Source organism: Silurus meridionalis, chromosome 24 (genome assembly GCF_014805685.1).
Source record: "Silurus meridionalis isolate SWU-2019-XX chromosome 24, ASM1480568v1, whole genome shotgun sequence".
Taxonomy (NCBI): domain Eukaryota; kingdom Metazoa; phylum Chordata; class Actinopteri; order Siluriformes; family Siluridae; genus Silurus; species Silurus meridionalis.
Window position 1 is genome coordinate 12,330,265 of NC_060907.1, and position 11,567 is coordinate 12,341,831.

The 11,567-nt window shown below is 38.7% G+C and overlaps 2 protein-coding genes across 3 annotated transcripts; both read right to left on the reverse strand.

Moving 5' to 3' along the window:
• Positions 1-50: 50 nt before the first annotated feature.
• zgc:175214 (uncharacterized protein LOC557610 homolog) lies at positions 51-6,707 on the reverse strand. 2 transcript variants are annotated; one of them, XM_046837074.1, is made up of 6 exons: positions 4,694-6,473; positions 3,813-3,963; positions 2,920-2,962; positions 2,281-2,322; positions 1,856-1,938; positions 51-841 (listed from the first exon to the last, which is right to left on the reverse strand). In XM_046837074.1, the coding sequence occupies exons 1-6, from the start codon at positions 4,716-4,718 to the stop codon at positions 724-726; spliced, it is 462 nt and encodes a 153-aa protein (XP_046693030.1). In that variant the 5' UTR covers positions 4,719-6,473; the 3' UTR covers positions 51-723. The 2 variants fall into 2 exon arrangements, with proteins under 2 accessions (XP_046693030.1, XP_046693031.1); XM_046837075.1 differs by having other exon boundaries at positions 783-841; positions 2,258-2,322; positions 4,694-6,707.
• Positions 6,708-8,665: 1,958 nt separating this feature from the next.
• Positions 8,666-11,260, reverse strand: LOC124378146 (calcium homeostasis modulator protein 1). The gene is made up of 3 exons (XM_046837677.1): positions 11,136-11,260; positions 10,362-10,951; positions 8,666-10,215 (listed from the first exon to the last, which is right to left on the reverse strand). Exons 2-3 carry the CDS (start codon positions 10,914-10,916, stop codon positions 9,598-9,600), a joined length of 1,173 nt encoding a protein of 390 aa, XP_046693633.1. The 5' UTR covers positions 10,917-10,951; positions 11,136-11,260; the 3' UTR covers positions 8,666-9,597.
• Positions 11,261-11,567: the final 307 nt, after the last annotated feature.

The following is an 11,567-nucleotide window of genomic DNA, read 5'->3' on the forward strand; positions in this document are numbered from 1 at the left end:
AAGATTTTGTAACTGAATGAATTAAACCGTTCCACATCAGTGACTCTTCATAAAGAGCTTTATCCACAAAACATTTTATTCAAAAACGAACAAAATTAAACATCAAACTGTACAAAATAAAAAAGTTTCAATGAGTTGGCCCTGATACATGTCCAGTAATGGGAAAGTAAAGTTTAACTGCTGATTATTAGTTCATATCTTCATAGTTCTTTTACTCACTATACAAGGCCCAATAACGACTTGCAGTACCTTTCGGACAGAACACCACATTTTTATTATCTACATACAATAGCCTTTAAACGTCAGGCCAAAACAGACTGATCATCATGCATTTCTATCATATCTGCGTAGTTACACACTGTTTTTGTAAACAGTGCTCGTCACACACTTGCAGCAGTTCAGTGTTGTTTCGCATTAGTTGCTTAGAGGCGCCTCTTGAGATGAAACTGGCTGAGCTGTTTACCTGCACCCCCACCGGTCACTAATCACAAAAGTAAAAAAAAATTGCCAAATATTTTTGCCAATCAGGTGCTACTTCTCAAGTCCACTAGGCCTCCAGGGGTTGTGCATTTGGAGGTTGTATCTCGTCTCCTCCAGTAGTGGTGGTCAGATCTTGTGTGCTCAGAGTTATAGCAGTTGTAGAGACGAGAAACATGAGCGTGGCCCAACGTGTTTGGAGTTGTGCCATTTTTGTTGTTGTTTTTTCCCCCACTCTTAATTGTATCAAACCTCCTCAGGGTCTTGTGGCCCTTCAGCTCCACGGGGTGTGTTGTGCAGCCGCATGATGGGCTTGTTGCACATGGGGCAAACACTGCGAATCTCCAGCCATTTTAACAGACACCTGAAAAGAACAGTATGAGATGATCATAACACATTTTCTGTTTAGAGTAAGTATACAAGAAACCTAACAGTTGAGCTGTTAAGATGTTTGCTCAACAGTGGGGGGTTTTTTGAAAGTTCTCAGAACTTAACTGGCAACGTTTGAGTCAGTAGAAGTACTTTGTGGTCAAGTAAACTTGACATGCACTGTAAAAAAAATATGATCCACTGAATTTCATTTATCTACATAAATAATCTGCTATACTTAATTCCTCTCATATGTTTCTTTTTGTCTGAACGTGTGCAAGATTTTCAAACAAATCAATCTGGTTCTATTTCCCAAAATACAAACAAGCTACACGATATGGACAAAAGCTTAAGGACACTCAGGATCTTCCAATCCAACCCATGTAAAGCATATCTTCCTGGAGCTCACATTGCGCAATGAGCATTGTCATGCTGAAACAGATTTTGGTCTCCAAGTTCAAGTGAAGGGAAAATGTAATCCTATACTATCGTGTGCCTCCAAATTTGAGGTATCAGTTTGGGAAGAACAACATATGGCTGGAACAGTCAGGTGCCCCACTACTTTTGTCCATAGTGTAGTTCAATAATTGATTGATTGATTGATTGATTGGCACTGTTTCTGTACAATATAAAGTAAATTGTGTCGTCCTTTGTGTAATGCTGACTGGGTTTACTAGCGCATCATGAGCAGCGTTAGCGCTACAAAGCCTGGAGCTATTTTCGGATCAGGTGTAAGTGGATGCCACTGGGAAAGAGTTGCAAATATCAAAAGTGTAAGTGGTTAAGGACGCTGGCACGGAACCTGTCATAAGATGCTTTTGATATTTTAGCTGCTGTTGGCATAATGCTCGACATCCACCATGTCCCTGGCAAAGCTCCTTCATCATGTCCTGGAGTGTTTTTGGCAAATCCACGATGAACAGGTTTTACTACTATTTCTGAATGCAATCGCATTTTGTTTTTTTTTTTTTTTTAGATTTTCCGGTAATTAGCCAGCGTTAGTGCTTACTTCTTGTGAAATGTGTGTGAACATGGACACACGCCCAGCTCATCCCGGGCTTTAAATTCCTCCAGACACACTGCACAGGGTTGCTGTAACAGACAGATCAGACACATTTTTTTTGAGGACTTCAAATATTTTAATGAATAGTAAATTTGTGAATCGATCTAGCAAAAATGTCCCACTTTTCTTTTCGATACGTAATGAACAATCCCTGTTTTGAGGGACTTTACAGCTCAAAAGTATATATTGTATTTAAATATAAATATTGTCAGGAGCCTTAATGTTAAAAAGCATATGCACTGAAAAAAATGAAAGTGTGAAAAACACTTTGGTAGTGAGATCAACCTCACACACCCACACCGTGTGTCAAAGCCAAGACGTATAGTTTACACGTGAACACAAATTCACCACATGAGAGCTTGCACACGTACTCCAAGAAGGCTCAGCTTCTTCCCTGCCCCTTTCAGCACCACCTGTTAGAAAAACAGGAAGAGAAATGAGACGACGCTGGAACAATTGCTCGTTATTCCTCAGATAAAATCCCATGACTATCACTCCATAACGAGCTTGTTTAGCAACCGTTTCATTGAATGAATGCCACTTAGTTCTTGCTTCGATTCAATAAGGCCTTAGTTTAATCGTGGCCCATAATCCGAACTGGCAGATGACGCGTTTTTGTTCGCTTGCCAAATGCCTCGTGTCAAGCAAGTACGCTCGCTCCACACATACAAACCCGCAGTACTGTGAGGTCATCGTCTGAAGGTCATATATGAGGAGTGAGATTGGGTTTCATGATGACGACTACAGAGCTTTTTCTATATATACACACATCTGCTCTTCTTAACATGCAGACTCTGCATTTTATTAGGATGAAATATCTGCTGTCGTCAAATGATTTCAGTCCGTGACGAAAGGTTCCGTTCACGTTATTAAAATGACGTGACCAAAAATGAAGTCTTCTTTCAGACAAGCGTCCAAGAACAAAGAAAATAGACCATGTGTTGAAACTAAACTTCAAGCAGAAGCTACAAAGTCTTTCCATGTTGTAATAGTAGCCATAGTGCAAGTACCTCATTGTAGCTGTACTGCTGTCTTGTGTCTTGTTGCTTCAACCTGCAAAAGAAAAGAAAAAAGAAATGAACTTCCTGTGTGTGTTCCATTGGCACATCATGTGGTGCAGAAAACAAATACTGGTTTTGCCTTCCACATTATTATATAAAGACTTCAACACCGTGACTGAATACTGGAGATTGGCACTTAAGTACTGCTGATATAATCATTATTACTGCCTTGTGCTCATCCCAGGACTCGTTCACAATAAACTCATACTTTGAATATAATTGGTACAGTTATCAATCAGAACAAAGAAAGGATGGGTTCCTTTATTGAGTCGGGTTCTTCTCCAGGTTCCTTCTTCGTGTCAGTTCTGGAGGATCTCATGGTCACCTCTGGCTTGATCATTATAGAGCTAAATAAAATTCCATATCTGGATTTATGTGAAGCTGCGTTGTGATTACATCTAATAATAAAAGTAAATAATATGTTTTTATATAAATATAATTATATAAATAATATAATGATTTTTTGATGAAGCTAGTTTGGTCACTAGGCTTCTTACAAAGGATAAGTGTGATGAAATATCTGTATTGGCCTATTATAGCGAGGGAAAGAGTTGGTCTGTTGGAAATCATATTTGCTCTTTAAATATCTTGTACGTAGATATTTATGATCAGCTATAAAAGTGGATTTGCTGATCCATATGAAACAGAGGAAGTGGAATGCGATGAGATGAACTTATAGTAATAAAGTTGGTCTTCTCTTAAACTGTTGGCAAATGGATGAAAGCCGGAAAATTAGTGTGTCTTTAAGTGTCTTCATTGCGGTTTTGCTTATGCATGGACCATGTGAACAAGCACCATTCGCACATATATAAGTGTGTGTGTGCATGTGCGCATTCTCGCACCTGAACAGGTAGCAACAGAAGATGACACTGAGCATAAAGATGAACAAGCCGATGCCCAGCACGATGACATAGACGTTGAGCGGCAAATGGTACAGATCTTCCGACGGCATATTGCAGTGGGAACGCTGCAGTCCTACTCCACAAAGGCAGCCTACACACAAACACATCATTCATTCATTCACATCAAGATACACGGATGTGCGATCCGTAGCTGGAACAGGGCCAATCCTGAAAGCACGGGGCCACACATTCGGCCGGGAAGACCGTTGGCTTTTGGGTCGTGCTCCACACACTCTATGCCAAGGGAACTCTGGGTAATTAGCACTGCACAAAGCAAACATGGAAGACTGGTGGTGTGGCCTCGACCAAAAAAAACCACCATCTGGCCCTTCAGAGACAAGCACCTGGCGTATGTAAATAAATAAATAAATAAATAAATAAAAACATTCATACAGAAACAAATGAATTGGGAGCCACATTTCTGGTCAAATTCATGTGACATGAATGTAATATTATGTCATGTATATATGAACAAAGGAGTCAAGACCCTTTCATGAAACAAAGAAAAGAAAGTTGATGCCGGACATCTGTTTTATTTACTGTTACTCAATGTTTTGTGGTTCTCTATGGTATTTGATGGTTCTACTAATATAATGGCTACAGTCTGACATTGTTGGTGGTGTTGATGGTCTTCCAAATATACTTTATAATCAGCTTTGGATTGTCTACAAAACCTCAAAACTAAGAATTTGTTCGTCTATGGATTATATTTTGCCCTCCAGAAGAGGATAAGTGAGTAAAAGGAAATGAGAAGTGTCATAAAAACATCAACAGACATTAATAAAAAGTGATATACACAGGTTTGTAGTGTATCTTCTTACCGTTACACCATTGGAATGGCTGCATGTAATCCGACCCGGAACTAGGAACTGATACTTTCACGGTTTCCGTGATATTATTGTTGTTGTTTATGTTTAATGTTTTTTTTTTTCTGGGGAGTTTTTCCGAGTCGCAGTCGCAGCACACCTCGGGTTTCCTGTGTTAGGAATCAGGCTTGGACGCTCGGCGTGTTTACTGTCATCGCTCGTCGTCGACACAAAAGATTTGGCGTGCGCGCGGACACAAAGACAAAAGGGACCATGTCGTGTCCTTGATCTTCGCTTCCTGTGTTTGGATTCAGCCTCAGCTGGAGTGTTAAAGTGACCCAGGCTGAGGGAATCTCAGACTACCTTCATTGTCGCGCAAGGACAAAACAGGTCATGAATCTCCCTCTCTTAAGCTTGTTTCATCTCAGAGTCTACAAGACTTCAAGAAAATCCTTCAACTGCTCCACAAGATCTGAATTAAGGCCATCTATGAAAACATATCCCAGAAAAATGTTCAGTGATTTCGACAGGTTTTGTCCATCTGATGTCATTCTGCTTATGAGAAAAGTCCTCCTCTTTGTTTATCTCTGAAAAGAAAAAAGGGAAGAAAAAAATGGCTGATCCGTCAAAGGATATTCCTTACACAGGGCCCCCTCCAAGAAGAACAAGAAGAAGAAAAAAGCAGAAACAAAAACGTCCTCATACGAGTCCTCAAAACGAAGAAGGATCTGTCAGTAGAAAGTATGACTGTATATGCAGCCTGTATGGGGGAGTGTTTTTCTCACCACCTCAAACCATCTGGTCCCGTCAGTCCTTGAAGAGGAAGAACAAAAACTCACAATGGCAAAAAAAACAAATTCATCCAGAATCCCTGGTTCTCTCTGGACTGGGTGTAGGGTGGAGCATTATCTGTGTGTTTGTGAATGTGTGTTTAGAAGAAGAATATGGTTGTCCCAGAGTGTTAGCTGTGGTGTTTCTTGCTGCCTCAGCCTCCAAGCCTCAGTTTGTAAACAGATCTCTGCTGCTCATGTGATCCCCGGTTTGCCTCGCAACTCATCCACTCGCACCCTCCCATCACCTCACACTCCCTCCATCCGGTGTGTTATTCCCCTCCTCCAAGCTCTCTCACACTCACTCTCTTTCTCTTTCTCCTTGTCTTTTTCAGGGGTGACTGCAGTCCAAAGATGACCTCTCTCACTCTCTCTCTTTCTGTTTCCTCTTTGTCTTTTTGGAGAAAAGTCATAAGCACACATGTACACTGCAGTAGGAACATAGGCAGGAACAACATAGGCAGACGAAACACCGAGAGCAAAACAAACGGTCAGGATGATGGCCCTTGTTTTGTCAGGCAGCAGAGACATAAATGTAATGACAAAAAAAATGTTTTTTTTAGTTTTGGCTCATATAGTAAAAGCACAGCAAAGCAATAATGCAATACTCCAAACACCGCAGTAATGCAAAGTAGAAGAGATCATTTAAACAAAGGCTTCTGGCAAATTTAGGCCAAACTACTGATCTCAGTATACATCCCTTACCTAGGCATTAATCCTACCAGTGATCTCATGACGATGTGTCACTTTACTGTGGAGAAGAACGATGATGTGTTTATCGAAAGTGACTTACTGGAAAGCAAAATAAAGACAGATAGCAGCTGAAGGTCTCAAGGCTCAAGGCTCATAGCTACAGAAGTTATTTGTAGTGTATGCTTTAATATCACATACATAATTAAAGAAATAAAATGTATTAACTTTTTCCTGAAACTCAATTATAATACAAGATGGCAGTTGTGATCTGAACTAAAAACATGACCCATGATACTATAGAAGCTTTGGGAAAGCATACATTTATATCAATCTATTGGATCTTGCTGAGAAATCCTTGTATTTGTTTATACTTGTAATAAATGCATTCGTTCTGCCTATATGTTTCAACCCCTGCTAGTTAAGAAAAGTGTGCTTCTCTGGTGTAATAAAAGTTATTGGACAGTTATATGTCATTTTGAGATGGATACAAGTGTAATTAAATCAGTTTGTAAACCGATACTGATTCTTAAAATGCCCATAATGCACCACCTTCATTTGAACAGGTTTCTTTCAAATGTTTTATTGACCGAAAAAATATAGATTGGAATAATAAAAGCCAACAAGTCTGACCTGACTGAATCAATAATGGATTATTTCCCCACTGTATGAGAAGACAGAGGTCGGGTTGACTGGAGAAACACCAATGAGGCTTGTGATTAAGGGAGTGACTGATGTTGATGATGCTGATAATCAAATTGATAGCTCATTTCCCAGCTGTAAACAAATCATTCTTTAAAATGAGGCAGTAATGTTGTTTTTTTTTGGTCTCGTAAGTAGATTCGTTTTAAAATGTTGAGTCAGGCTTGGTGTTTTTCAGTGGAACTAAGATAGAAATTTAGTATTTATTTATTTTTTGTAATTTTTCTCCCTTTTGGAATTTTTTTACCAGATCTTAGAATACGACAAACTTTACTTCTGGTTAAGATACATGCAAAAACAGGAAGGAATTTCAGTTCGGGGAAGTCTGCCATTTTTAGAAGCATTACATTATATTGGAAATGTTCTACAATTGATAATATAAAGGGATTCCCCATGGTGGCATACAAGCAACTAGAAATGTTTAGTGGTATACTCATATATGTGGATCAGAATTTTAAATTTGCACTATATTAATCACCAAGTCTATAAATTCCTGCTGGGACAAATCCGCATGAGCTACTCAAAAGTTAGATAGAGTTTGGGAGGAAAGAATGCTAGATTGTTGCTTTAAATAGGAAGTAAAGCCTTGATTTTTTTTTAGAACCACATCAAGATTCGTTTGTTCACATACAGTGTACCAGCTTGTAAAAATGTAGGGTTCAACGCACAGGGGCATCCATGACAGAGTTAAAGGTTTGAACCCCAATCCATCAATTTTTATACATTTATCCTAACAGGGTTACAGGGGAAACCTGGAGCCTATCCCAGGGAATTTAAAGACAGCCTGGGCAGGGTGCCAAATGATCAGAGAGCAAGCACACACACTATGAGTAATTTGGAAATACCAATCAGACTACCATGCACATTTTTTGACTGGGTGAAGAAAACAGACTACCATGAAGGTAACCATGAAAGCAAAGAAAGAACAAAAGCACACATAGAGGAAAGGCAGGATTTAAACCCACAACCCTGAAGGTGTGGGGCAAACGTGCAGACCCCTAAATCACCATGCATGGACAATAATAGGAAAACATAATATACCAAATATTTAATTGTTTATGCTGTTATCAGGAAACAAGAACAGACTTTGGGCTCTCATACAAATCATTTGGGTAACTGGATGGCAGCACATAAATAATTCGATTACACATAAATTTTTTTCAGGTCCATTCATATTTAATTCATATTTTCTATGCTATAAATGTGTATTGAATATAGTCAATTGTGCCCTCTGGTGGAGACAGAGGAAAAACACAATAACGTTCTTGTATTAGTTTAAATCATCTACTGTCACACATGCATATTATCTAGGAGTGTATCGGTACACAAAATTCACGGTTCGGTACGTACCTCGGTTTTTAAGTCACGGTTCGGTCAAATTTTGGTACAGTTAGGAGAAAAATTAATGCAGTTAATAATTAATAATATTATTATTAACATTTGTGAACATAAACAGTTCAGAACAATTAAAAATAAAATGCCTGCCTGATTTGAATAAAAGATAAAAAAAAGATAAGAAAAAAAATCTAATGAATGCAATACACTTTTTAATTATATTGATTACGTTGACTGATTAAATTGACAAATCAAATTGATTTAATAAAATGTAATTAATGAAAAAATTTAATTAAATTAGACCCTGATTTGATAATACAGATCTTTATATAAATGTGTGTGTGTGTGTGTGTGTGTGTGTGTGTGTGTGTGTGTTTTACATTTAATATTTAATTTTCCTAAACATATAAACTTTAACAAATGTCTTCATTCCTTCCTTCTTTAATTCATTCACTCCCTTGATATGTGGAATTGTCAGGATTTTCATTTTTGAAGCTAAATTTTTGAAGGTGTACATAAAAATCAAAATAATTCATATCGCTAGACGTTGACGATGGCAGAAAGTGAATTTCATGCAAGCGCAAAACAAAATAGTTTTTCCGGGAATGGATCGAATGGCCACAGTGACACAGCGCTCAAAGTGCGAAGGGACAAAACTTGCAGTCCTCCACTTAATATGTTTGTGAGATAAATCAGATTTTGTTCTGCAAGTAAAAAGAGTGTGCACATGTGCACTGTACCGAAAGCCCCAAAACGTACAATTACGTCTACCGTTACACCTAATATAATCATATATTCTGGGTTTGTGCAATGTAGTGATATGCTTACTGTCCATTAGGAACACAAAAAAAACACCTACAATCTGATATACATTTTAAATATAATATAAATAAAGGAACATAAAAAAAAGTTGATAAACAGATGCAAATGTTGATTTTGTTTCTTCATCAGTATGCAAAGCTGCATGATTGTCTCTCAAGCCTGATTTGCAAGAGGTGGTGAGGGTCAGTGATCAGTGAGACATTTTTCTATGTCCAAGATATTGAGATGCTTTGTTGGCATTTGTTCAGGAATTGCCAGCTGCTTTACACAATGTTCGAAAAGATGAAAGCGCTCTGTTGAGCATTTACTGGACACCACCCCATAATGCACACATTCCCATACAATAGATAGTCAGTTCCTGGTTTAAAAAGCGTATAATTGTAAGCTGTAGTCAAAGGAATCAGAAGGCAAACCAGGTCAGTTATTACCCAGACATTCTTCAGAATGTTAGGTCTAAAACTGATTTGATTTAAATAAAACTTGACTTGGCATGCTACAAAATACAGAGGTCATTTAGTAACATCTCCATCGCTAAGATCTTCAGACCTTACTGTAATACACAGCCCATTCTTTCTTTTTAATGCCAGAGGCATGATCATGTGCAGTCCAGGTGTGCTGGTTCATGGGACCGTCAACGTTCATGTAGCTATTTCCCTTCTTCGATGTGACGTATCCATCCTCATAGGCTTTCTGATCTGTGCTAAATGAAGCATTGTCATAGCCAGTTTTCACCCCGTCTCGGCTTTCGTTTGCTTTCTTGTTTGCATCATCGCTGGCTCCATTCTTTCTCAGAGTTAACGGAGGCTTAGATGTGTGCCAGTTCCACAAAACTTTATTCATGTCCTCCAGGGCATGAATGCCTAGAAGTTTATCATCCTCTTTGGGATTTTCATCATCGGCTTCTTTACTGTCATTCCTGTTTTGGTTGTGTAAACTCTGCATGTCTCCGCTGACGCTCTCGAAGTACTGATGGATGCAGACTTTGGCAAAACTCTTGGCATGTTCGGCGCACATCTCGTCAAACATCTTCCGCTCCACGTCAACATAGTGCGACCAGTATTTGGTTTTGAGGAACACCGCTTGGCTGAAGCAGGGACGAATGGCACGGACAGTGAATGCAATTAATGTCAGGATCAACAGGAAGAGCCAGCCAAATGCCTGCACGTTTACAGAGATAGGTTCAGAAAGAGTTTAATATAATAAACAAGTGCTGTATGTATAGAATTTAATGAAAGGTTCTCATACTAACAATTTATACTCATACTAAATAATTTATCGAAAAAGAAGAAATGGTCTTGTCATACCTGTGACACACAGCGTATATACCTGGTGGCTGATTCGCTAGATAAAATATGTTGTCCATCAAATATGTGCTTGCAAGGGATTTTGGCAAGCAACGTTATCATCTCCTCCTCTGACATGTTATATCCAGTAAAATTTCCAATCACAAATTCAGAAATATCCAAATCCATACTAAATGCACAGAGGAAGCTTTTCCCGTCCATTAATGTGACGGTAATCCAAACTGCAGGAGCAATCAGTGAACGCTGGGATACGGAAATAAACATGTAGCGCAAAATTGTAGGATCCTTGCCTCTGTGACCCACTGGTCGTTTCCATTCCTCGGAAAGCATAGACACGTTATTGTTCAGGACAAATCCAAGGAGAAAGAACCAAAGAGCTGGGACGACCAATACACCAATTCCGTAGGAGTAGTTGTACTCAGGCATGCAGGGGCAATTAAACTCAAATGCAGAATAGAGTTGAGCACTAGCCAAGGCCATAAGCCCACAAACACCATGCATAAATGACTCTTGGTTGGACTGAAGAAACTGGAACATCATACGAAACTTATCCATTTTGGGTTGTTAGGTAGAGTTCTTGAAAATGAAATCTGTACAGGACACAAAAAGACTTATGAAATGGTAATACTGTCAATTGTTATTTCAAGCCATGTTCCAACTTTAAAGTAGATCAAGAACAGTAATCTGTCCCTAAGCACTAGTAAATCACATCCTGAGTCTTTATGTATACAGATGTATACAGAAACAAATGCTAGCGGAGTATAATATACTTACGAATTTTTTAATTGCTGTTTGGCAGAAGGTAATTACTCCAAATTTTGTGAGAAAAGCAGAGTAAAATGTATTTCTGGGCTATCTGAAGTGTTGACGCAGTCTTCAGATCGAAAAAAAGACAGAATGTACTTCACCTCCACCCTCTACACAGAGTCTCTCTCTCTCTCTCTCTCTCTCTCTCTCTCTCTCTCTCGCTCTCTCTCGCTCTTTCTCTCAGACACACCTGTTGGTCTGTGATGTAATGATTCACACATGTGACAGTCTCAGGTGATATAAAACAGCAGATTTATGGAACTTCTTAATAGTTCATTAAAAAACTAAATATAATACACATATATACAAATAGACATATGATTGTTTTTGTGTTTTATGTTCTATATTTTCTTTTTTACAGAATAGTCTTTTCATTTACATAGCTTGACATAACCACGC

Coding starts and splice junctions, on each gene's coding strand:
- zgc:175214 (XM_046837074.1), bottom strand. CDS start 4,718: ATGCAGCCATTCCAATGGTGTAACG. Junction 1,939..2,280: donor AGAAGCTGAGCCTTCTTGGA/GTACGTGTGCAA, acceptor TGTCTGTTACAG/CAACCCTGTGCAGTGTGTCT. Junction 842..1,855: donor TCACACACATTTCACAAGAA/GTAAGCACTAAC, acceptor TGTTCTTTTCAG/GTGTCTGTTAAAATGGCTGG.
- LOC124378146 (XM_046837677.1), bottom strand. CDS start 10,916: ATGGATAAGTTTCGTATGATGTTCCAGTTTCTTCAGTCCAACCAAGAG. Junction 10,216..10,361: donor ATATACGCTGTGTGTCACAG/GTATGACAAGAC, acceptor GTAAACGTGCAG/GCATTTGGCTGGCTCTTCCT.